General features: G+C 35.0%; 2 protein-coding genes across 4 annotated transcripts; both read left to right on the forward strand.

The window, feature by feature from the left end:
- Positions 1-84: 84 nt before the first annotated feature.
- On the forward strand, positions 85-15,181 carry Vps26 (vacuolar protein sorting 26). Of its 3 annotated transcripts, none has more exons than XM_019052118.2 (8): positions 85-355; positions 724-867; positions 1,825-2,057; positions 2,563-2,727; positions 3,918-4,024; positions 5,154-5,365; positions 8,189-8,402; positions 9,867-15,181. In XM_019052118.2, the coding sequence occupies exons 1-7, from the start codon at positions 353-355 to the stop codon at positions 8,396-8,398; spliced, it is 1,074 nt and encodes a 357-aa protein (XP_018907663.1). In that variant the 5' UTR covers positions 85-352; the 3' UTR covers positions 8,399-8,402; positions 9,867-15,181. The 3 variants fall into 3 exon arrangements, with proteins under 3 accessions (XP_018907663.1, XP_018907662.1, XP_072156678.1); XM_019052117.2 differs by having other exon boundaries at positions 14,556-15,181; XM_072300577.1 differs by having other exon boundaries at positions 14,559-15,181.
- A 1,665-nt stretch (positions 15,182-16,846) lies between these two features.
- Positions 16,847-26,131, forward strand: LOC109037338 (uncharacterized). Its single transcript, XM_019051938.2, has 5 exons — positions 16,847-17,103; positions 18,120-18,810; positions 20,099-20,230; positions 20,704-21,011; positions 21,969-26,131. The coding sequence occupies exons 1-5, from the start codon at positions 17,093-17,095 to the stop codon at positions 22,537-22,539; spliced, it is 1,713 nt and encodes a 570-aa protein (XP_018907483.2). The 5' UTR covers positions 16,847-17,092; the 3' UTR covers positions 22,540-26,131.
- The last annotated feature ends 816 nt before the right edge of the window (positions 26,132-26,947 follow it).

Below are 26,947 nucleotides of genomic sequence, written 5' to 3' on the forward strand. Positions count from 1 at the left end.
TTGCGCAACAGTGTCAAAAGCCATCAATGTTGTGTTTTAAAAGTGTGATCAAAAACCAAAATGGTGGTTCGATTAGATTTGTGACGTAACTACTTGCGGTAGATAACCGAACGATAACCGAGAACCGAGAGGAAGAAAATTTTGGAAATCAAACCTCATAATAAGTGATTTTGTGAACTTTTCGTTTATTATTCGTGTTATTTTATTTTTCGTTTAATACATGTGTGTCTCTCCATGTCTGTGAAATTCTCCCGGTATAAACCGACGTTTGGAGCCGATACTTGTTTCCTTGATCTTCTCTCATAACCTGTAGCTCAGATTTATCATCCAAGCTCACCTCTAATCTAATATCATGGTAAATAATTGGTTTTCCCCTATTACAATCGATTTAAGGGTCAATCTTAAGTATTCTCCTAATCCATTTCTACTTAACTTCTCTCCAAACTTCCTTCGCTGACAGACTTAGTTGGTACCTGTCCGAAGATATCATCATATTAGTCCACTCAGATGTGGATTTTCAAGCTTGAACAGGGGAAATTTCTTATCGGGCCCTTTTTCTTTACCATCTCTCACTGAAATTTTTGGCCAGTCCATCACCTTCGCTAAGCTGAATGTATTAGTTGGTCAGAGGCTACTTTAGACCGTCCCAGAATTGTCCATATTCCAATCGTCTCACCTATGGACCAGATTATTCAACCAAAATGTTTGATTACTTGTTTTCAGAGTTTCTTTGGATTTGGTCAGAGTGCTGACATCGATATAGTTCTGGATGGCACAGAAAACAGGCAGCGTGTTGGCGTTAAGACTGAAGATGGGAAGAAGGAAGGTTATCTAGTGTATTATGATGGCGAAAGTGTCAGCGGAAAGGTCAGTTGTATTTTGAAGATGTTGGATTTGAATTCTAATTCAACTCGGTGTGGGACTGAAAATGAAGGTGTGCACGTGGCGTGCCGCCACACCTTGAAGATTTTTGAGTATGCAATATTCTAGGCTAAACCAGTAGGCGATGCACCAGGAATCCCGCACGATCCTTACAGGGAATCCCCCCGGATCAAATCTGATGAAACTTGGAAATGTCACTCAGCTAGTCATTCTGATCGAAAGCTCTCCGAAAGAGGTTCTATGTACGGTTCTCAAGACATTTGCCGTTTAATACTTATGCGCGAACGGAGGACCTGCCGTCCGAACTATTGTGCAACACTACTCGTGTGCTTCTGCCGTACCAAAGGCTTGGACTCCGATGCTAATGAGGCTTTGCTCACCATCGCCAGGCTGCGCCTTATCACACGGCCTGGTGATGAGCACCGTGAGCCTCAAGTACCAGTGGTGAGGAAGCGTAGAGGGGCTTGAGTTGACTGAAAGGGAAGGGCCCAAGTAGAGCAGCACAATAGTCTGGCCAGCATGATCTCCGTTCACACACACAAAGCGTCGTATGTCACGAAAACCGCACATTGAATCTCTTTCGGCCCCTGACAGCTTTTGATAAGAATGATAGATAAGTAACACATCCAAATTTCATCAGATTTGACCTGGGGGTATTCCCCCTAAGGATCGCGCGGGGTACTGTGTTTAAACAGATGGTTGATATCCATGGTGGTCATACTTCTGTTTGCGCATGGCAAGTAATCATCTGACAGTTTTCTCAGTGGCAGCTCTAAAACTGCTCTGTAAGTCAAAATTAAAATTTTTCCTTCAATTCTTTTAGAACAATCAAAAGTTGCTATACCTAGCATGCATTAGCAAGGGCAAACCAGTATCGTCCCCCACTAATGCTATATTGTCACTGGTCATTTTACTTAAATTAATTTCATTTTCTTCTTTCAGGTTAACATCACTCTGAAAAAACCTGGTTACAAGCTTGAACATCAAGGTATCAAGATCGAATTCAGTGGTCAAATTGAACTTTACTACGATAGAGGGAATCATTATGAATTCACATCATTGACTAAAGAGCTAGCTCGCCCTGGAGAGCTGACTCAAAACACGAGTTACCCTTTTGAGTTCCTGAATGTGGAGAAACCTTTTGAATCATATACTGGTTCAAATGTTCGCCTTAGGTAAAGCTCATACCCTTTAGTTGTGTTGTTATAGCATTTATCAACATAAACTGTATGTTGACAGCATTTTAAAATAAGCTTTAGGACATGAATTGCAAAAATAGTCAAAATAAAACTGAATCATAACCTTCAGTCAATATGTTGGCAACATGAGCACTTGGCAAAAAAAGAATAATCCTAAGACGGATGTACTGTCAGCAAAGAATGGCAGCTGCACTTCCAAACTAAGGTCTCGCATATTTTTTGTTCAATTAGGCACATCGATCTAAGATTTGCTCTGAATTCATTTATCTACATTTTAAATCAAGCTGAAAACAGATAGCAAATTTTTTTGGTAGAAAAAAAGATGATTTTGTGGCAGGTCATTTTTATTTTACTTACAAGAAAGAGACTAACATAGTGGCTTAACAAAGAGGTATGCTGCATTTTTCACTGTTAATCTCTGAATTTTTGCAGAATATTCATATCTTCATCATCTCTGAGACTTTGATTGTGCTTTTTCCAGGTATTTATTAAGAGTTACAATCGTTCGGCGAATCTCAGACACAGTCAAGGAATTAGACTTAGTTGTTCACACTCTCTCCTCATATCCAGATATGAACAACAGTATTAAAATGGAAGTTGGAATTGAAGATTGCCTTCATATTGAATTTGAGTACAACAAGTGCAAGTAAGTAATTACATACAACAAAGTTTTTTTCTTGCTTTTAATATATTAAATATAAAAATTCTGGAAGAGCCTGGTGGAACCTGTCTCTGTCTGTTTTGGGCCCTCAAAATCATTGACTGACATGCTTGACAGTCTTTCTTACGAAATCCTGTTAGGTTAGGTTTAGTCTGCTTGTGTATTTTCTCTGGAGATTTTCTCAAGGAAGGTCTGAAAATTTTGGGGATAATGCCATAAAAGTTGAAAAATTCGAAAATGAATTACTTTAGCCACCCTGCTTCTGTAGTGACCAAATGCTCCAAAACATTCCAAGTGTTTCATAAGTTTCCCTGCGTAATTGTGATATTTCAGTGCAGGTGCAGGCATCGTTTTTACAGTCAAACCTCAATAACTTCAAATCCTCTATAACTCACAGAACCTGACCATTCCCTGTTGCGGAAGGCCTATAATTTCGAAAATTCTATAAAATTGTTCCATTAATTCAAAGATGATAAGGAACGAGATAAAAATGAGGTCATAAGTAAATTATGAGCTCATTTTTATCTCATTGACTCAAAGAAATCTGCAAATTACCTCTAGAACTGGAAGGTTCTTTCTGATATCAAAGCGAAGATCGAACTTGCAGTGGGCACAGGCAATCAGTTAAAAGTTCCTGCTAAAAATCAGTTTCTATTGTACAGCAGCAATTAAGAGAATTGAATTAGCAAGCAATTTATCTTAGTAAAGAGTAAGTAGCATTGACAAATTTATTTTTTTAAAGGCTTATCTTTTTCTTGTACAAATATTTTCGTAATTAACCCTTGTCCTACCTAGAATCAGCGTCAATAACTCAAATTTTTCATCTCCCAACCTTGTTTACTCAACCTCAACAACTCAGATTTTTCATTGTTTTCCTTCAGCTTCGAGTTATCAAGGTTCAACTGTAATTGATTGAGGTTTGCTTACTCAATTTGATCATTTCTTTATTTTAGAAAAGTTGGATTTTTATCAAGTTTTATACTGTCCCTCATCTTTTCATACAATCTAGTGAGGTGTACATCATTTTTTCGTACACATGAAGATTTTGAAGCTCTCCATTATGACCAAAGACATCTTATCTCTGGCATGTTCCGCTTAACACTTGTCAAGAAACTCTCATTAATATGTATTTATTTGAAAATGCGGGTCCCTGTATATTATGCATTATTTTCTAGGTATCATCTGAAAGATGTCATTGTTGGAAAAATTTATTTTCTTCTTGTAAGAATCAAACTAAAGCATATGGAAATAGCAATCATCAAAAAAGAGACCACTGGTACTGGTAAGTTATTCTTGTTTCTTTTTCATCTTAATACTGTCTCTTAAGTCAAGGTGTTAAATCTCCCGGAAAACTTGGAAAAGTCCGGGAATTTTTCCATTTGTATCTGAGGAACCTGTATTAAGCGGTCACTCTGGTTGGTCATGTATCATCATTGCCAAGATTCACTGAAACAATATGTCTCTAGTCTTGTATTATGAATGCAGCAGCGAAAGGTTTACCTCTCAAAAATTAGTCAAGTATTTTATTTTTTTCCCCCCTCCCCCCCAAAAAAACCAAAATCTAGGAAAAGTAAAAAAAAAACCGACGAATCATATGTAGCTCATTGTTAAAACTGGGTGTGCAGAAACTGTGGGACCGTTTTGGTTTGTTGAGTTTGTCCAACAAGTGCATCCGTTCCGACAAAGCCTACAGCATTAGACAATGATTCCCTGTTCTCAGAACTGGAGAACACTCCAGAGGTTTAGTTTGTACTCAGCTTGGAAGGCTTTTTTTGTTTTGGGGATACGTTGATATGCATTTACAGTATCAACTGTGACTATCAACAAATGTATAGTAATCATTAGTAAGAGAGGAGAACCTGATTTTAAGATGCCTAATAAAAGGGTTATTATGATATAATAACTTATGTAATTTAAAGATTATTTCTAAATATGTGTAAGCTAATATAAGCTGTTAGATTCATATTTCAATCATAGACTATCCGAGTCTCTTATCTAATAAAGTATGTAAAGTTTTTGATAGTTTATTTGATTTCTAGATTGAGGACAATAAGTTGGACTATAAATAATTGATTACTAATTTGATATTTTATAGAGGTTTGTCGAAACTTTAACAATGTATTTTCTCTCTTAAATTTAAATTGCTAATGATGCAATGCATATTTTGATGTATTCTGCCTTACAATGGTTGTTAACTGGTTTTTTTGATAAATTGATACTACAGAGCAAGGTTAGTCATCCATTAAAATCAGAACGAAAATTTAAGCCACATCTACAGAGAGCCTTAATGGACTCACCCTACAGCAACCACTTTTAGCTTTGTTGACCCAACTACCAAAATTTTGCAGCATCATTAAAATCATTCACTTCAGAATTTCCTTTGTTCCTAACTTCCTGCTTTATTCTTTCAGGAGCCAATATGTTCACTGAGAGTGACACCATAGCCAAGTATGAGATAATGGATGGTGCTCCCGTTCGCGGAGAAAGTATTCCAATCAGAGTATTTCTTGCAGGTTATGAGCTCACACCAACCATGAAGGATATAAATAAGAAATTCTCTGTTAAATATTATTTAAATCTAGTTTTAATGGATGAAGAAGATAGACGCTATTTCAAACAACAGGTACATATTTAAAAGAGCTTTTTATATTTTTGTTGATTCTTTTCCCCCTGAAAGATTGATTGATGTTTTTATGACGAGAAAATTTTGCTCATAAAAACTTACCGATCAGTTGCAACATGAGGAATATTTCCTCATCAAAAAATTAACCTCTTTTACCTCCTGTACCTTTTAAAATTCAAGCATTGGACTTTTCAAATCTTCGGCTGATTCCTAATGGTCATTGTTTAAATGTATCTGTGTAATATTGTCATCTTCCGGCCAAAGTATTATAAGCACCAGATGCGTTTAGGCTGGGCTCCATGTTGCTACTCTTCCCAAACTTGTCCGATTTTTTATGGAAAAACTATTGAATAGAATCACTTCTACCTAGTATTTCTTTTACCATCAAGATGATTCTGTTTAGAGTAAATGTTTCACAATGGAGATGTTGCATGTATGAGGAATTTGCGATTTGACTGTTGATTCTTATGTAAAAGTTTGCCAGAAACATGAGGGTGTCACTGGTTTTCTCTGAAATCAACTCCCAAGCTCAAAAAAAGCTCTCAAGTTAAGGCCAAAATAGAGGGGATATCCCACGTTATCCTGAGAGTCCACCTCTACATCAAAACAAACTCTCCATGCCAAGATAGGAGAGGACAAATTGCTGTGTTTTCAGTTGTGGAGTCCCCAAATAAAGTGGCAGCCCTGTCAATGTATTTGCTCCCTATCTTTGCATGGAAATTTTGTCTTGATGTAGAGGTGAACTCTCAGGATAGCGTGGGATATTCCCTCCATTTTGGCCTCAACTTGAGAGCTTTTTTTTGAGCTTGGGAGTTGATTTCAGGAAAAACCAGTAGCACCATCGTGTTTCTTGCAAGCTTTTACATAGGAATCAATAGTCAAATCGCAAATTCCTCACACATGCAACATCTCCATTATGATCAGATTCTGTTTCTTGGACAGTCTACAACTCCCTAACTGTGCGCAAGTAGAGTCCACACCAAATAAGTTTACGCACTTTTAGACTGTGGCAGAAGATTTTCTGACATCATTTTTGCATGAAAAGTAAATGCAAAAATCAACACAGTGAATCTTCTGTCACATTTTAAAAGTGCATAAACTTAGTTGGCGTGGACTCTATCTTGGATCTTTACATGGATCAACATGAAAATGTGTAAAATTTTCAACCTCTTAAGAATTTTGCCTCTTTCCATATCTTTATGCTCACTTAAAGAGTGTGATTGGACATTTTTCCAGCATTGCTGGAACATTTGCCAGCTCTGGTGAAAAAAGTTTTCCCAGGAAGCAAGTTTGGACTCTGATTGACTATATTTTACAGAATTTTTTATTCCATTTTAATTCCATGCATAAAAAATCAATAATTTTGAGATTACCTGTTCGTGTATGTATAGTACTATTGTACATCTTTAAATTCAATTTTTTGCTTGCTGGTGCAGAAATAGTGTTGGGTCGAATCCTAAATTTACCCAAATCTGAATCTCAAATTTTAACTTTTGAATCCTCGAATCCGAATCCATCGCGTATCCTTCATTTTTCAGAAACTCAGTACTATATTTTATTTTTAGTCTTCTGGTAATCAAATACTGTTTGCGATATCTTGACATGGCGAGTATTTACACCGATATTTACTGTTCCAGAACATTCTGGAATGAGTCAAAATTTGAGATCAAGAGACAATATCGATATTCAATGCGATTCAAGCACCTTCGGGAATCTGAGGGATTCGGTTTCATGGCACGAATTTTGAAATTTCAGAGATTTTGCTGATTTGGGTTTGAGCATTTTGAATCTGAATCCCGAACTCGAATCCGTGTCCCAACACTCTTCAGAACTAAGATTCAGATTGTATTAATGTATTGGCTACCAAAGTCAATATTGATTAAATTCAGAATGTTGCATATCTGAATTTTTACTGCTCCAACTGTTAAGCAACCTCGAAGCTTCTAAATATTTTTTGTTTTATTATATTCATGGAGTAGCTACTAACTTAATTTGTCAAATGAAAGTTTGAATGTCTCAAAAATATCATAAAACTTCGTGCCAGAGGGTCCTTTGTTCAAAGAAATCGACCAATCTGATCCAATTTTATTTGCACGATTTTATTCAATGGACAACTAGACAAGGTCTGAGCCAGAACCAATCGTCACTTCCTCTTCAGAATCTTATGTACGAAACGATTCACACAACAGGAAGTTTGGAAACTAACTCCTGAACAAGATATGAACAAGTATTTTCAACACAGATCCAATGAAAGTCATATTATACAAATGATGTTATTGTTAGTGTATTTGCCATTCAACCAATGATAATTGAGGCACTGGATGAGAAAAAGGCACTTCTCGGTTGCAGTGTTTCAGAGTCTCCTCAAACATTTTATTTGTTGTAAGTAAAGTGAATGCATCCATTTCACTAAGAATTTTACTAAATATTCTTCATGATTTTACAATTTTCTATGAAGAGAATTCTAGAAAAATCGCCCATTAAATTCTTCTCCAAGGGATTAATTAGCAACAGAGATTCTGAAACACTGCAATCGAGAAGTGCCCTTTTCGCATCCAGTGCCTCAATTGTGAACACCTATATCTTGTTCAGAAGTTGATTTCTAGACTTCTCATTGTGTGATTCGTTTTCATAGTGAAATTTTGAAGAGGAAAAATGTTAATTTATGCTTCAAATCATCCCTTGTCTAGTGGCCCATATAGATTTCCCACTCAAGCGCTGATAAAGGAATGTTCTGACAGAAAGGCACAAGAAGATCAAATTTTACCTTGTTTTTGAGGAAGAGTTCTAATTCTTTCTTTTTTTCTTTTATTTTTTTCACAGGAAATAACACTGTGGAGGAAAGGTGAAAAAGCCCATAGCCAAGCAACCAATCATCAACCATCTCACTTAGTATCAAAAGAAGGAGGTCCCAAAGGTTCCGAACCCATGCAGAGGGTGCCTGAACCCTCTGACCCGCCTGTAGAAGAAATGAAAAGAGAGGTCAATTCGCCACCTCTTTCTTCACCACCAGAGATCTTTCCTGATGAATGATGAGGTCTGTAATCTTATGTAACTGAATAATTTAATACAAAATCATGAATGTGGAATTTTCGTTCCTTTCAAGACTTACTATTTTCCTCCTTCCCACGAGGAAAGAGGATGATAAACTCATTCATGGAATGAAGATAGTATTTCTCTGAAATCAGAATCTTTGTGAAGCAATATTAAGCCCCTAAATCAGTTGAGAATTTTAGAAGATTCATCAAACCAGCAAATTTTCTAATTTATCTGATTAAGTCTTTGGAAAGGATTAATATTGCAAGATAGTTGATTAGCATGATATCATTAGTTTTTTGTTCTTGTTATTTTGTTTGTTGATTCATGTTTTTGAAGTGTATTGTGCTAGAATCATATTAAACCTTATGTAATCATGTAAAATTGCATGATTACCAGTATTTAATCCCTCTTTATTTTATTTCGCAACCTATTTTCTTTGATTCGAGTCATTCATGTAGACATGGAATTTCAATAAATAGTTAATCGCAGGTGCATCAAATTTTCCCACAACCTCTTGAATTTCATCTGTCTATTTCCCAAATTTAAATTCTAGAATTAATAGTTCAAGGATTGTTTAGGAAGAAAGTTACCCTCTTCGTCTGTCTCAAAATTTTTTTGAAGCTTGTAAAGTGTTTTTTCACAGCTTTTTTAAAGTATGGGTTTTTGTTATGCAACCCACGATTTCCAAGAAATATCATTTTTTCGAAGGCAAATATTTTAAATTTATTTTCTATTCAAAGTGAAAAGATTCTCTTCGCAATGAAGTAGATGATTTGATACCTTTGACAGTTACGGAGAAAAATTTAAGAAATTTACTAACTCGTGATGAATGTATGTGAATAAACAGACATTTTTCAGGCAGTCAAGAAAAATTCAGTTCCTCAGCAACTAATTGGTTAAATAACAAAAACCTGTGTCCTGTTTAAAAGCTTTATTAGCTCTCTAAAGATAGTGGTAGAATTTTTTTAGATTCACTAGCTATGGAAGAAATCAATTTTTTTTTTTTCATGTTTTATTTGTTTTGCAAAATGCTACTCCAATTGACGTGTTGGTCTGATGACATAAATCAACGTACCATTAAAAAGCGGAAAGAACAAAAATTACAATTCTAAAATCTGAATAGCTCCAATACGTTTTGAGAATGGAAATAATGAAACTTACTTTCTTGCCAACCCTTATATTTTTTCATATTTTTAATATTTTTTTATCACAATTCCAAGCATATTGAGAGTCTTTTTATCAAGAAATCGTGCATAAAATCTCTTAGAACATTAAATTTCAATACCAAATCAAATCTTTTATAGAGGTCTCGGAGTTCCTCCTCAAGAATTGTTTTCAGTCATTGTTTACTGAATATATAGTTCAAAATTCTGAAGAATCAAAGTTGCATAATATCTGAGGTTGAAACCAAGCTCTCTACAGTATCAGCCCAGTTTTAATTGAAAATACTCAATTTTGACAGGTTCACAAAGGAAAGTTTCCTCAGAAAATATTACCTCTTTTGGACGAAGATCACACAAAATCTCTTAACTTTGATGTTAGAATAGTTTTTCGGTTTACACAGCTTTTTCTAGTTTCCATTTCATCCCTTAATTATTATCCCAAGGTAATTCTTTTTCCTTCAATGTAAATTTGTTTTATCGAGTTCTGATTTTTTATCCCTTTCTTAAGTTTGATTGCAGAAACCGGGAAAAATTCTTCTATGCTTCCCTTTTTTCCTTGTCCTTACTTTTTTTCATCAAAATCAAGAATAAACTGCTTCTGATTCTCAGAAAACAAGTCGCCAGATTTCAGAGAAATTTTGATGCATTGAATTTAATTATTGCCCTTAGTTCCTTCTTTGTTTTTCTTTTCACTGAATAGTTTTCAGTTAACGAATTACCATTGGGGCATTGAGTAAAACTTCGGCCAGCCAAGAAAATCTGTATTTCTGTGCCATAAAGTTGTTATTTATTTTTATTATCTCAAAACATACATAAAAAATTCATGATTTTGAAAGACTAAATTAAAATATAAGAATGCTCAGAAACTTTTTTCTAACTCTTGTTTTTTTAGTGCCTCTGAAGGTGGAGAGAAGTAAATTTAATACTGTCCAGTGACAGGTATGCCAACACTTGAGTTCAAAACCCATTTTAGAGTTGCATACAAGATTCAATCTCCAATTTAAATCCTTTGAACGAAATTAGTTTTTCCAACGTCTTCTTTTGTGGATAGCGCCTTTTTTGGTGAAGAATATGTTCGATCCACCACATTAAGGCCTTCATACAGTATTTACTCCATAAAGACATTTGAAGGCTAATTATATGTGAGTTCCCAGCAAGGCTTATTTCTAATTTTTCATGTTTTTCTCTCAGAGGTTCTGTGAAAAAGCAAGATTGCATGATGGGGCATAATCATTTTTCAATGGCAGACAAAAATGCTGGTTTGTCCCTTGAAAAGTTGTAGAAAATCTACTTGTTTAGGAATTAAAAAATTGTTCCCTCAGCTACTGCTTATTCCAATCATTGCAAGGGAAAATGATTGGCGCTCTCCCAAAATCCTTGATGTAACGGGTCATCATCTTCAAAATGCACTAATTTCCTCTATACGAATATTCTTCATTCCATTTCCTCTCTCCCCATTTTTGAGATTTGACCTTGCACTGAAGAAAATATAACATTTCAATGCAGACTTAAGATTATGGAGCCACCTTATTTAATTGAAAATCATGTATATTCTAGTTTCAATGTTAACAGACTTTATGTGCTTTAATATTTAACTCTGTTATTAAAGAATTGTCTGAGAAATATCGATGTGCAATGACAGATCTGAACGCTATCTAAATCTCGCTCCTGGCTTTTTTTTCCCACAACCTCTGAAAATTTTTTCTGGTTTCTTTCTTTTTTCAAGATGAAACATGTGCTTCCATTTCGATCATGGAAGATGTAACTAGATATTGTTAGTGACTACTCAGTAAAATCATCACTAAGATGAGTAAAATTTCAACAAGAGTGCCCCCAAATAAAAGTTGATTTGTTGATTTCTTAATGAAGAAATGTCCCTTTTTCCCTAACAACTGTCCAAAGGATCTGTTCATAAAATGTGCAAGTAACGCTAAATTTCATATTTTTTTTACCTTCCTCCCTTTTCGTTACACTTCTGTGACACGAGTCCTTATCACACGGAAATCATGGAGTAACGCTATCCTTGAGCACTGTCTAAAGCGTTACATATTTCATGAACAATACAGTAGTAAGTATAAAACATACTGAGACAATATGATAGGCCAATAGACATATATTCAGTCATAGTGTGATGTACATTATAAGTAGTCCTTTCAACATTTTGTCTAGAGGAAGATGCATGAGATGGATGATTCTGAAATCAGTCTCCAGGCAAGGTGAAATGTATAATATAATATAGGTTTAATGTAATTTGATGATTGGCGTCATTGGCCCTCCATTTGATCAACACCAAAAGTTATCTTGAAGAGGAATAAGTATCCTAACTTTTCATGATATGCATAGTTTTTTTTAAGTTATGCATGTTACTACCTGCATATTTTAGGTTAATTGGTTCATAAACGTACTTTCCAGTTTTAATGTTCATGAAAAAAAGGAGAAAAACTTACACCTCTCTTTGATGTTTTTCTTAATTGCATGAAACGAACAAAGGGAAAAAGAGGAAGAAAAAATTACTGTGGTGCGAGAAAAGATATCCAATTTCATTGATGTGATTATCTAGCTCAACTTATCTATTTCGTTACTCTCTACTAGTATAAACTATTAATCAGCTTTGATGACTGACTGTCGGCCTATAAATTTTAAAAGGCTAAAGTGGAAATGGAATTTTGATCATGCTGATTTTTTTCTAATATCTCTAATTTTTTAATTCTCCAAAGTAAATTATTTGTGGTCGTTGTATCTAGATTAATGACCTGGTCAATTTTTTCCTATGAATATCAATCCATCTCTCTTTATTCTGGCTCCCGACCAATCGTGTTTGGCCACTATATATATTTAAAATAATGCATCAAAATCGGTACTTTCTGTTTGGACAGTCTCTGTGCTTTTAGCAACTTGAATCGAGACAACTATCTTATTATAAATATTGTGATTGATCAGAAAAAATCCAAGAAACTGTAAAATGTGTATATTATATTAATTTAAGTTTTAGTTCTAATAAATATGTTTGAGTTCAGTGGCACAATTCCTAATTTTTCAATGAACTCTTTTTTTTTTTTTTTTTTTTAATTGAGAATCCTACCCTGTATTGAATGTTCATCAGTTTTTCTTTCTTTTTCTACAATGTAATAGTAGTGAAGAATTAATAACTGTTTAATTTTACACCGCCATTTTTAGTTCATTCATCATTGTCAGCGTATTTTCCCAAGGAAACGCACCCTAGAATTTTTTCAAATCAATTCATCAAGTGCTGCAGCAGTTGATGACAGCTGAGTCCATGAACTGTAACCTAATAATAGTGTTACTTTCAATGTTAGAATGAATGGAAATAGATTTTCATTTCATGCAAAAGCTCTGCTTTAATCTGACTCTTAGACATGGGTTTCTAATATTTTATTTCAATTCAATTTTCCCAGTTGTCATAAAATTAACCAAGTGATAATGTGTAATAGAAAATATAGTTGAAGTCACTGTTGCTTCTTGTTTATAGGCAGTTTTCTTCATTCCTTAGTCTAATTTTCTGCCATGACGATTCAAATCATTAGAAGACTTTTCAGTGATAGAACAAATTAAGATTTAAAACTTATTAATTGCTCATTAAAATCAGGGAGTTTTTCTCAAATGTTGAATCCGTCACGTTGTCAGGTGGGATCCTACAATTTCTCTAATGGGGCGTGGCTGTCACAAATAACTTTTCCCCCTGCTGTATTTTGCTGGCCTCAAAAGGTCTCATTTATCTGAACGTTTTGAGGGGCTGTTCATAAATCGTGTCTAACTTTGGGGGGGGGGGGGGAGTTTTGCACCACAATGATACAAGAAAGAAATGCGGTAGGAGCAATGCTTGATAGTGTGCAAAAATCAGTGTCAAGAGATTTTATAAATTTGTATGCAATTTTGGTCAAGAAATGTGTGACGACTGCGTATTCTTCACATCAAAAGAGGGGATACCAAGCATGCATACCATTATCCTTTGAGTTACAGCTCAAACGTGCAAGAGAATGAGTGATAAGAGGAGGAAGGTAAATCCCAAATGTCAAGTTTAATTGTAACAAAATGAATTGCTCCTAAATGGGCACTCATTAATTCAAGACTGAACGGACTGAGGATTTCTTTGAAGTAAAGAGGTTGTGAATTTGGAGAATTTTGATTCATTGAGATAGGTTCTTAAGAAAATTCAAATTAGACAGATTTTGAAATTGGTCCTACAAATTAAAACAGGGTGACCAATCGCTCTGCTCCTATTTCTAAATCACACAATTTGTTACGTAACTCAAAAGAGGCATTACCACCACCTGTATTACATGATTACGCTGTTTGTGTGGATTAGTGTGGTTATAAACAGAAGTTCGGTCATTCCTGTTGCTAATTTCACCAATCTGCATTTAAATAGAGTTTTTAAAATCCTTTCAAATCATGGAGCATCCTGTTCTGCCAGTTTAAGTTTGTCTAAGTTAAGTCTGCCAAGTTTAAAGTATGGAGTGCTTGGTCCTGATGTCAATTTACTAAATGTTATCTTCATGCCTTTTTGAATCATGGATCTGAAGCACTGGCCGACTAAAATCCAAATATTTTGATAGCCAAATAATTGATTTCTCATTTAAATTTAAATTTTCAAAACTAAGCCTGATTTCTTCTTTATTTACACTGATTTTTCTTCGCGGACTAACTTCTCCTCTCTACCATTGAGATTTTTGAATGAAAGAGCTTTGATTTATCGAGCGCCCAATATCATTGTAAAATGCCAATTAAAGTTTTATTCTATAACTTGATCTTCTTCAAAAGTTTTCTCTTCCGCATTTTTAGCAATAAAAGATCTTAAGCACATTGTTAATTTTATTTAGTTGAAAATGTTGGTCTTCTGTATCCTTTCCTTTTCTTTGATGTTGAATTTTTTAAATGTTTGATGGTTGTTACAAAATAATTTTATCTGCAACCATGCACAGTGTTTTTTAACAAAAAACTATTTATGTTTTTTTTTTTCTTTTCAGAAGATCTTTTATCTGCTCTAACAGAGAATGCCATCCTGGCAAGAGGGCTTTGCTCCTGTTTGGTCTTTCATTCAAAAGTATTGGTTATTAGAAGATGCTTGTACCCCAAATCCTAGTCTTTTATTTTTTCTCACATTGTATATGTGTTTCAAAGCCCAACTGAAAACTGGTCAATTTTAAACGATGACTCAAAAAATAAATGAGAGAAATTATCTCATGTAATGAAAGACAGAAATTACATTATTATAGATAATATACATTTCTAGGTAAAGGGCGGATTTGCTAAAGATTACTTTTGCTATCCTCGTGCTAAGTGAAGAATTTTTATTGTCCAACCACCATTAAGATGTCTCAATCAAGTGCCTAGCATCATGAAGCTTCATGCTATTAGAGTTTCGGGATTTTCGAAAGGTCCAGCTTTTCATTGAGAGAATATAGAGGGTAACTTGAAAAGTGTAAGTGAAAAGGAACTGATTTCATTACTGTATTCAATGCAAGTATACATGTAATCTTCAACCCTTATTATACATATGTATCATAAACAGAGATGTATCTATTCTTATAATGTACTATGTTATACGATTATAAATTTTTATAACTAATATACATCTATTAAAAAGAAATAAGTTGCTCATTTCCTGTGTTTACCCCTATTGAAATTTGGAAAAATAGAATGAGATTTCATCGGCCAAATTGCCAAACAATGTAGCTCCGTTTGCGACGCTGCAGCTTTTTACAACCTAAAAACTTAGTTAAGTTATCTTAATGGAATTAATTTTTTTTAACTATTCAGATTAAATAACTATATGTTAGGATTAATAATAATTTAAATTATGGGAATAATATTTAATATAATAATATTACTAATTTTTCCATTTAAGGCACTTTGTCATGATTCATTTTTTTTGTGTGCGGAAACCCAGTCATAGTATTCTCTTGAAAACTGCCTTGATTTTTCTTCCCTGTTGTAGCAGAATATTCATGCATAAATTTCAAGCCAAAAGGTTTGCCTGTTTTTCTTGGGGCGTAAATTTTGAAACATCACAATGGAGATACAAGGTTCCACTCTTCGACAGAAGGACGTGATGTGAGACGTATGAAACAGGGGTGAACCAAACCTTTTGATGCACACTACAGGGTATCTCCAACTTTATCGCACAAATGAATTGAAAGAGGGAAGCAGGAGAAGAGCAAATAAGATCCTAAGTTCCTGAAAATGGCTGTTGAAAGTTAGACTCAAAATTGTGAGAGCCATTTCTTGCAATTAATTTCCACATACTGCGAATGAAAATCACAAGATTAATTACTGCAATCGTTTCTAGTCCCAATATTTTGCTTTTTAACAATTTTCTGACAGTAGCATATATTTTCCGAGACCCTATTGAAGCTTGCTCGAGACCAAAAGTTTAATTTTATTTTTTTCCAGATTTTTTTATAGTGTTTTGGAAATTAGTCCTGAATCGTCCGTCAATCAAACCTCTTCCGTAATCCGACCGTTTTATTTAAGCAGACCTCAGTTTTTTAGTCAAATAGCAGAGAAGTTATGTAGGAGATTTTCTTGTTTTACATTTTCATTTTGTTGGTACGGAAGTATATTTTTAAAAAGTTATTTTAACATGGTAGTTTTCCAGGTATAACATTCAATAATTTTTCCCCCTCATTATGAATGTTATTGTATCAATATGTTCTGCCTTGATTGATTCAAATGACTAACAAAATAGTTTTTTTTAGAAAGAAACAACATAGTTTTAAGAAGGAAAAAAAACTGGTTTTTTGTATCCAACACCTAGAACATAAACTGCTACCTGATCCATTTTAATTCATCTTACTCTGTTTGAAGATACGAAAAAAAATGAGAAAAAAAGCGCTTTTCTATCCTAAGATTATTTTGGAATTTTTTAGGGCTAATACTGAAAAGTGCACAAAACTGTGTCTCTCACACTTAATTTTTTACTTAATTTTGTTCTTTAACAGCTAAATGCACAGAAAATTAGTTCACGCTTACCTGCTCACTACCACCTTCCCACTGACCGCATTTTCCGGTAATTTTCTCCATTCTCTCGGAGAAAGTTCTTAAACAATTAGCGGGTTTTGCTAAAACATATTCTTTACAGAACAGCTACCCCTACCACGAAAATTGAATGCAATTTATACTTATTATTCCACCTCTTTTCATAACCTGGCGTTCGACGGTATTGTAAGCAGGTGCCCGCAAAATCAAATTACGTGGGCGATTTTTCTACTTTTTGATTGGTTCACCAGTGAATCCCCTGAATGGTGGATTACATGGGTGTGTGAGTGTGAGTGGGTACAAAATGGCGTGTATGCATATCAAGTCGATAAACGTCTCGCTTCCTCTAAAGCCGTCTTTTTTACACTCCTACAATGTCTGTTCGAGTTTCTGTTGATTGAGATTCTGAAATTTGCTCTTACACATTTAATGAAGTTCTGTGCAAGCTATTTCCGCCCTTCCACGTTATGTTGTGAAGGGTAATCAGTGCAGATTATGCTTTCCTGTGGAGCCTAACGTCAAGCTAATGTTTAGAAGGTATTTACCTCACCAATTTACCGATTATTTTCTAAATTGCAGGCCTAGTGTTTTGTCACAACAATTTGAAAAGTTCACCGTCACTGTCAGGCTCCCAAGCTCCCATTCTGTCTTCGGGAGTCTCATAGTTTTGTCCCTTAGATGGTGTGGGGTTTATACTTGAGGATCCGCAAGCTGATTAACCTATCAGCTCAGCCACCTCATAGTGATGAGTTTGTCTCATAATTAGTGTGATTACATTTGTTATGCTTCTCTGTCAATCATCTTCGATTCCATCTTTTCATCCTTTGATTTCCACCCGCGGTGGTGAATTTCTTATCACCCTTATCAGTCAGTCTTCTTTGTTGATCACTTGCTTTTCTTCCATCTTCCGCAGAAGTCTCTTTTGTCTCATTTTTTCATTTCATGTGCTTCATTCATCAACAAGATCTTTTGATAAATACGCTTTCTATTTAAGTAGAATTTCAACATTACTGAAAATTCAATCCATGACAACATCAGATTGGAGAGCTCTTGCTTTTCGTCAATTGGACTTGGACTCGACTGAAAGTAGACAGATAGATAGTTTATTGGTGCAAAAATGAAGAACAAAAATAACTACTTCTCATACCAACAAAATAACTTGAACGATGTGAATGTATTGACAGTTCAATGACTCCTCAATAGGAAGGCTGCATTCTCTGTTTTCACAACATGATTTCAATCAAAACAGGTACAATGGAATGGTAAGTCTTAGGATTCACCTCCTAGCAAGGAAGACATGTTTACGTCAATCTTTAGTTGTAATAACATTTATCACCTTCAAAACACAAGATTGATTTCATACCCAATTACACTGCTATCGGTCTGTATGGCTTACTACCTATTTATCTCCAGGGTGCGGAACCTAGACTAGAAATAGAACAAATTTTCAGAAACTGCCCTGAGTCCTAAGTATTGACGCTGAGCGTCTGGGTATCATACCCATGTCCTCAATTTTGACTATCTATTAATTAAGATTTTCTTTTCTTTTTCAGATGCAATCTAGATTTGGATCCAATCCAAGCTGTCTCTGATCATTTAAGTGAAAGAGTGAAGTTGGAGGCTCCAGATTCTTTGGATCAATCAGATAATCTAGATCTCTTTTTGAAGCGTAAAATCAAAAAAGACTGCGCTAGCAGTGACGACTTGCTAAACATGAATAACAGCAATTTGATGTACCGAGGTATGTTCTTTATGAACGATGAGGCCAGGCATTTTCTAGCTCCAGCTCTGCCAATAGCTCCGGAGAGTAAATATTTCCGGGATGGCACTGGAAATACTCAGCAACAACAGCCACAGCAGCCTCAACAACAGCCGCAGCAACAGCAGGATCCTATGTCAAATCAATCTGCGGCAGATGTAGCTCACTTGAACAGCAATATCTCTGATGCCAACCATTCCTCAAATCATGTTCAACAGCCTCAGCAGACTATTACTGCAGTAGCTAAACCAACGTTGAAAGCTAGACCACATAGTTGTGGGGAGTGCGGCAAAACATTTTTAATGAAGCATCATCTTACAACCCATTTGCGAACTCATACAGGAGAGCGTCCTCATAGTTGTCCAGAATGTGGCAAAACATTCGCCTTGAAACATTGTTTAAGTACCCACCTTCTGCTTCATACTTCTGATCGGCCGTACAAGTGTGCAGAATGTAACAAATCATTCACTCTCAAACATCATCTGGTTTGTATTTCTTACTTCAAATATCTTGCCTCTAATCATCACTTGCAGGCTTGATTTCCTAAACCCGCATGTTCTGTAAGCATTCTTAGCATTCCAATCAAAACCATTCAATCAGGTGCCATGGACTGACTCTTTCAAGGAAACTTTTTCACCGATTGAAATGCGATTTACCGGAGGCTTGGAAGCGAATTATTAGTTGTATATAAAGATCTTAACCCATTTGCCTCACATGACAAGTTTACTTGTCAGCGGGCGCCTAGAACATTATCTTAGCTGACAAGTGAATTCACGCCATTTTCGACGTTCCGGCGCTTGAGACGCCATCTATGGGAAAAGTGACAAAACACTGCCCAAAAAATCGCCTAGCAACGCCGATAGATGCCGTGAATTAACTCGCCAATTGAAATATGTCCCCCGCGCGTGCTGACAAGTATACTCATCAAATGAGGTGAATGGGCTTAGGAGGTCATTTAGATTACAATTTGTTGAGGTACGATTTTTTTAACGTTGTTTTGAGCCTTAGTAGTTTTTCTTCAGGTTGAGCTTTTCCGAGTATTTTTCCTCCTTTTCAATTTACAGTTTGTGATCCATACTTGTGACTTTCACTGCAATATTACCCCTCTTTTAATCAATTTTAAGGTGATTTTTGCCAGGAAAGTTGAATGCATGGATCACCAACTGTTAATGAAGGAGGGGAAAACACTCAAGAAAGATGACAAGAATCCCTCCAACACACACTTGAAGAAACATAAAATCCTGTTAAATTTTTATCTAAATCAGTTTTTCTTTCGAGGCCTTATTTGAAAGCTAGCGATTTTCTTCGAAGCTCATGGCAATTCAAATTCCAGTCTATGCTTGTGAAATGATCAGTTTCAGTCACTTAGAAACACCCCATGAAGCACAAAAAAATGTCATCGCACTTTTTACTGAAATGCTGCTTTTTTAAATTAGAGAGGAAATTTTGTATGTCCCGACAAACGTTTGTAAAGCAAATATGCATTCTTTTTTCCTAACCAGGAATTCCTTCAAAAAAGATTTTGCGGGAAGTTGGAAAATTTCCAAAATTTTTTTCCTTTTTTTGAAACGATTGATCAAGGCTGTCTTGCAGTTCTAAGAAAATTTTACCTGTTTAGCAAGAGAAAACTTTTAGCCCATCGATATATGTATCTTCAGGAGATTAGAATTTGCTGTTAGGCTGTTTGAACATATTATGCACTGAATCACAAAATTCATTTTTACCTCTCTCTTTGACCTTTTCTACTTCTTAATCGAATCCTTTTCTTTTCAGGTATGCCATGAAAGAGTCCATAGTCGGGATAGGCCTTTTGAATGTCCAGAATGTGGGCAAAGATTTCCTCAAAAGAGGCATCTGACCACACACATTAAGTTCCATTCTGGTGAAAGGCCATATTCATGCCAGGTAATTTTTCATGTAGAGCACGCCTCTGGCTTCCCTCCGGAGGTTCCTAATAGTACCTCTTTTGATTTTGGAAAAATATTCTTTGTTTGTCCTTTTTGGAGTAAATTTCTTTTTGTCAGAATTTTTCTTATGACTTTGTGTACAGAAAGAGAGAATAGGAGCACTTAAATAAGACAACCATGTAAGCATTTATCAACATAATAAAAGTAAGAATAAAAATAATTAGACACATAATTAGACACATAAGAAGAAAAATAATTCTTGTTGCCTTGAAATATAGTTTTTTTGAGGTTTTTTTTAAGGTAATTATTTTTAATGGGAAGATCCTATGGTTCGCTAATGATTCTTGCAGCTAGTAAGAGTATTATAAGGTACTTGAATTCTTTTGATTTTCTAGGAATTTGATTCGAAGCTCTTAGTTCCTAATTTGTGCTCTGTCTTTTCCACTCTCTTCTAATGCTTCTATTTTACAGATTTGTGGTGAATCATTCTCCAGAGAGGAGCATTTCATTATGCATTCAAGGTTTCATGGTGGCACAAGACCCTTTGTTTGCTCTGACTGTGGGGCAGGGTTCTTCCGCAAGTTTGAGCTTGTTAATCACGAGCGGAGGCATGGGCGCATTCCGGATTCTTGTCCCAACTGTGGAAAAGAATTTCTGCAGAAAAGAACCCTACTGGTGCATGTCCGAACTTGTGGGGTTCAAGCATCAACCTTGAATATTGCAACTTTGCCGTCACCGCAACGGTTCGATCCTCCACCCACCGCTACGAAAGTTTGCAGGTGAGATATTGATTTGAAAACAATGTTCCTTTCTCTCCAAGAGCATGCTTTGCCCTCTCTATGTACTAAAACATGAGATCAGAATTTGCACAAAACTTTGTGTGTAGCTGCAGTTCGATGCAATCCAGACACATAGCATAACTCATAATCTAGCAGCAACTATGCTCTTAAAGTTAGCGACTTGCAACATCCCACAATTTCCTTATTTTATTGATTTATCAATGAAGTTAACTCACTTGCATGTCAGAATTTTTTCCTCCAGCAGTAAGAGCAAGAAAAGCAGTTTTTCAATAAATTACTTAGTTCTCCCCCTTTTCTTCAGCCTGACATTGCTTCCCATATTAACTTTGAAATGCATATAAATAATACCCCTCTGAAGACTAGTTTAAGACAAATTTAACCTTCTAGAACAATTTTTCTTACCAGTGTTGTCTTCTTGAAAAGTCGTAAAAGTATATAAAGAAGAGAAAATGATTTCTTATATACTATTTTTACTGGATAAGGACATAAAAAACATTAACATCTGGATTAAAAAAATTAAAAATTTCTTGAAGCATTCCCTGTGAGAATACAATCTATTTTAGACAAGAGACGATTATAGAGATGATACTCAGAGAAATGCTATGCCAGCAAAAAAGTGCAATGCGTGAATGATTGCTTTGTTATTCTGATAACAAAGCAATCATTCACGCACGTGATAGACAAATATTACTTGTGACAGGTGTACCAAACTATAAAAAAACCATCAACAAGGGGAGGTCAGGATGGCTCCGCCTTAGATTTTAATTATTATCATCTTAAATGAAAGCATGACAAGTGCTCAGTTGCTCAGCACAGCTCAGATAACGAAACAATTTAGTCAATGAGATTTGGATGTCCAGACTCCTCTTAGTTCTTTATGTTACTTTGTTAATGGGTTGTCAGTTGTTAATTGGTATTCCTTTTTTCACTTTCCAGGGAATGCGGTGAAGCCTTCACAAGCTCAGAAGGACTTGCATTGCATTTGAGGTTACACATAGGTGATCATAGTTTTCTGTCAGATATTTGTAGTCTGGCAGCAACGCTAAAGCAAACAGCTACAGTGGCTGCGACATCTGCTGCAGCAGTCATGTCCAAGAAAAGCCACATTTGTGAGGATTGTGGGAGAGGTTTTACCCAAAAACATGGACTTATTCAACATCGACACAAATATCCAGACAGGACGTGTAAAGAGAAACCGTTTGCTTGTGCTAAATGTGGCAAAGCTTTTCTTCAGAAGAACCATCTTTCTCTTCATGAGAGACAGCATATGAACCAGCCACAAAGTCAACAACAGCAGCAGCAGCAACAACAACAGCAGCAACAACAACAACAGCAGCAGCAACAACAACAACAGCAGCAGCAGCAACCACAACTAGGTTTGGAAACATCTGATCAGACTTTAAACATGCGACCTAGTGAAAACGATGTTCAAGCAACCTCATCTCAAACATTACAACACCCATCAGAAATACTGCGGCATCATTTAACTGATTCTATCTCTGCTTAAGCTCACTGTTGTCGGTGCCCCTCTGACATAAGGGCGTATCTCAATTTCCACGTAAGCCCTGTTTTACATATAAATTCATGCTTTCTGGGGCTCACGAGGAAATCGAGATATGCCCTTACTGCAGAAGAGCAACAAGTTGTAGAGCCGGAGTTCAGTAGCACTGATATTCTGGTTGCATCTGATTTAATTAAGGAGTCAGGGAAAACAATTTTTATCACACTACCTGTTTATTCCCAGGTAAAAGAAAGAGTTGACGTCCCTTGATGTTTTTTTTTTTCTTTTAATTTTTAATCATGTGAATATGATGTATTCTCATTTTTTATTCTTGTTAAATTGTTGCCTTACATCAATGGATCTCATTCCAATTTGTCTTTTAGTATTCTGTGGAACGCCCTTGAAATTTTTACTTTAATTTCATATTAAAAGATTCCTCTGCCTCCGGATTGTGTATTTTCTTAGCAAAGCTCAATTTTTGCACAAAAGTGAAATGACTTTCCCACCAATAATGTGTAGTCACAGATTTCATGAGTTGAAATCTTTCAACTAAAAAGAACTATTAGCAAGAATTTTCTTTGGTATTATTATGAAGCCTGCTTCACACCAAAGTGAGTTTGTGAAAGACTTCATTATCGATGTTTCAGTTTTTGTTCCTTTCAGGTCATCTTTTTTACATAAATAAATCGCATTCGTAATATTGCAGAATGCATGAACATAATGTGATTAATGTGCGTCTGTTACCCTAAGAATAAACAGTGATGTCATCAACTATGATGCCATATTTGAAGTTATCTTAAAATGTGTCATTTATAAAATATTTACTGATATTTTAGGTAATTCCTTTGTTCAAAATAAAACTCGAGTTCCCTTTAAAAAAGTTGAATCCAGTAATAGTGGCAGACCTTGTGTGGCATTCTGTGTCCTGATCAACCAAAGTTTTTTTTTTTTCATAATTTGTAATTACGTCAGTGGCCCTAACAGTATTATTTTTTCCCTTCAGTTATCTATTTTTGACTCACAGGCATTGCAAGATACATTTCATTGCATTATAGGCATTGCATTGACTGTACAAGATAGTGCGAAAAAAACCTTTTTTCTCTTACCTGTTTGAATTTTAGAAGAGGTCTCACGAACAGTTCCTATTTGTTCCATTAAAATGATTGATTCTTTAAGAAAAGGTATTTTTAATATCGAAATGTTCTTCATCAGGAAATGATATAGTCTCAAAAATCTCTTTTTTCACTAAAATTCAGATTCTGTGATGTTTGCAAGTTCAGAGTGGAGAGGTTTATCAAGTCTATTTTTTTATTTGAAGATTAGTTTATCACTATTACCATATATGTTTCATGCTAATTAAGAACGTATAGATTTCTGAAGTGTTAGCTGAATCAATTATGTTCTTTCCTCAGTTTTTGGTGCCTTAAATTAACCAATTATGTTGTGAGAGTCTATAGTCAGAGTTTCTGTAGTACCATCAGTTGCACACGGTTTGATTGAATATTCTTGCTCTGCAACTGACGACAAAAGTGGTAGCTCTTCAAATAAACAAATTAGATTTTACAGAAAAAAAAATTATTCTTCAACTTCAATTCTTGATGCTGAAGATTTGTTGACTCAAAAGTTTTTGTGTGGTCAGATGAGTGGCTTATCCCTCTCGGTCACCTGACATGTTAATGGCGGATTAGGAAAAGAAACAAATATGTTGAGATTTAGGAGGCAGGGAATCCATCCTCATGAGCAATTTTTGTTCTTTACCATTTCTTGGTCGTTCCATTTTGCTACCATTAAAGGATCAAACACCCAGCAGGCCATCTATAGTAATAGTATTACTTGATTTATTTTATTTATTTATTCATTCATTTTCTTTTTGTAGTAGCTGTACAGTATCATCCCAATGTTGAAATTTTTTATGTTTTAAGGTGCTTTTAAAACTGCGATAATTATATTTAATCTGATTTGTAGTGATTAGACTGTTAAGATTGTAAATCATTTAAAAGAATTGAGTGGTACTTTAAATTATAATTCTGACTACCACACACTTTTCTAGGTTACCAAAAAGTACGATAAATTTCATGCGCTCATTCGAATTTCCTTCAGAAGAAACAAAGGACATAGGGTCGCCTAAGAAACACTAGTGCTCTTGCACAATTTAAAAAATCTCTCAGTGGAGTAACCAAGAATCCTTTTTCTGATGTCCTGAGAGAGGAACAGTCGGACAGAAAATTTTTCTATCTCTATCGTAGTTCTCTTGTGGAATTATTGTTAGTTGAAAAACCACTAAGTTGTCTATTTCATTACAACAAAGCATTTCTGTTCCTAAATTATGAATTGAACGCGTTACGTAGGCAGTATTACTTCCTTGACAACTTTTGAAATACTTTTAAGTTGTTGTAACCCTCATTCCCTCAATGAATCAAGGATTCAAGTAACCTTGAAAGTATCTAATGAAAAATTTGAATTGTGACAATGTTGCCACTGTAATGAAACTTTGAAATTTGCTGAACCGTCTATTCGTTCAAATAAACAGCAATTACTCAACATGTAGTCAGCTATTTTGGAAAAACTTGTGTCCAAAAGTTTTCGTTATGACTCTAAAGTGCAAGTTTTAAGCTCATTTTCATCATTGATGATGAATTAACAAAAGCTTCCGTCGTTCTTTCCCTCAATTTTAGTTTCAGATAGCATTGATCATTGGGCTAGAATATGGTTTCTCTCATCATTCAAAGTCCTAGACCATGAAAAAATGTATAGAGCAAATGAAACAGTGCCGTTCTGATGTTGTAGGATTTAATTCAGTTTGAGGGAAAGTGGTTCTTAGTTTCATGGATCTTTCCTGTTACAATGCAAACTCACAATCAGATTTTTTCCGATTCATAAGATTCATACTCAGCAACATTTTCGAAGATTTTCAGTCCGCGCTTTTTCCCCCGTTATTTATGCTTCTCAAACAATTGTTTATTCTGAGGTATATACCCATTTCTTTGTACGAAAGCCAGGAGGATAATCAAGAGTGTTTTATCCAAAAAGGGTGTCTCTGCCATGGAAAGCTCTGAAGTTATTAAGGGTTTTGTAAATGCTACGCTGTGACAAGTACTTGCGTACCAGAGTCATTTTGCCCCATAATTTCCTTTGAAGTGCAGCCATTTTTCTGATGTTTCCTCATAATGGACATATTATTGATCTGCCTCATAATGTGGAAAATATTTCACATTCTTAGAAACATTTCATGTCAAAGAAGCCTCTTTTTAATCAAATTCTCTGAAAATGTGTCTTTGAATTTTTCGAAACTCGAGATATATATTGTGTTATCAAACTCAGAAAATTTGTAACTCATTCTCATCAGAGAGAAAGTTCTTCCTAAATTTTCTTTTCAACCCCACCTTGCTTTTATGTAAAAACACCAGAAGATTTTAATTTAAAATGATTATTATAATATAAAATTTAAAAAAAAAAATGCATGAAAAAAAAGAAGTTGAAAATATCAATTGAAAGCTTGTTTTATAACTTTTCATACCTTTGTAAATATTTTCTTTCTACATGTAGCTATATTAAAATAATTGTATATACTTATTTGTGTATAAAATGTCCTCCGTTATCTTTTTGTTGCTTTTTTACTCATATGCACAGTTGGAAAGATTTTGATCCAAGCAAAAGCAAGCTTAAGTATCGATCTTCTCATTTGCTAGATAAACTTTTCATCAACGACTGATTTCCTATTCAAAATTTTATTTTTTTCTCTTTCAAAATTTCTTTGCATATTTCGTTTTCTTGAAGGAAAACAACCAGCACTGTGGCTTGAAATTTTCTTTGCTTTTTCTTTGGTACACACATTCTCATTCTACGTAATTTCAAATCGCAGGGTGTTAATTTGCGTTTCTTTAAAACAGAACCAAATATAAACAAAAATTTGCAGGTGAATTTTGATTCAGAGAAGTCATAAGGAATACAGTTGTAACGAATGTTTATTTAAAATCTCTCAGAAATTCACAAGTGACCACTCATTGGGAAAATAATTTATCCATAGGGTATGAAATTGCATATTTAATAATTGGTTCCACTGCAAAGGAAAATATTTATTTTCTGGTTCAAGAAATGCTCAGAAACGTTGAGTTTTGGCTTATTTTGCCTCCTTCTGGCATATCATTGAACAAATACTTCTTCAGGACGTTAGTCAGTGCTTTTCATAAAAAAATAAAATGCCGATTCTTCCATTGGACTGGTCCGAAAATCGCTCTCCTTGAAGTAATTGTCCCACCTACAAAAGTCCCCCTTTTTGAGGATGGTCACATTTAGTTGCTACAATTCATTTTCTTTCTGATTTAAGGAAAATCAGAAGGAATTATCAGACGGAAATCTCCTTCTACAACTCAGATACCTGCAGGGCACCTGTTGTAAATTATAAGCCCAATTT

The sequence above is a fragment of the Bemisia tabaci genome, chromosome 5 (assembly GCF_918797505.1).
Source record: "Bemisia tabaci chromosome 5, PGI_BMITA_v3".
In the NCBI taxonomy this organism is placed as follows: Eukaryota; Metazoa; Arthropoda; class Insecta; order Hemiptera; family Aleyrodidae; genus Bemisia; species Bemisia tabaci.

Bases quoted from the DNA above. Each gene is read 5' to 3' on its own strand.
- Vps26 (XM_019052118.2), top strand. The intron at 2,728-3,917 runs GTAAGTAATTAC...ATTATTTTCTAG, and splicing joins TTTGAGTACAACAAGTGCAA to GTATCATCTGAAAGATGTCA. The intron at 4,025-5,153 runs GTAAGTTATTCT...TTATTCTTTCAG, and splicing joins AAAAGAGACCACTGGTACTG to GAGCCAATATGTTCACTGAG.
- LOC109037338 (XM_019051938.2), top strand. The intron at 18,811-20,098 runs GTTTGTATTTCT...TTTTCTTTTCAG, and splicing joins TCACTCTCAAACATCATCTG to GTATGCCATGAAAGAGTCCA. The intron at 20,231-20,703 runs GTAATTTTTCAT...TCTATTTTACAG, and splicing joins AAAGGCCATATTCATGCCAG to ATTTGTGGTGAATCATTCTC.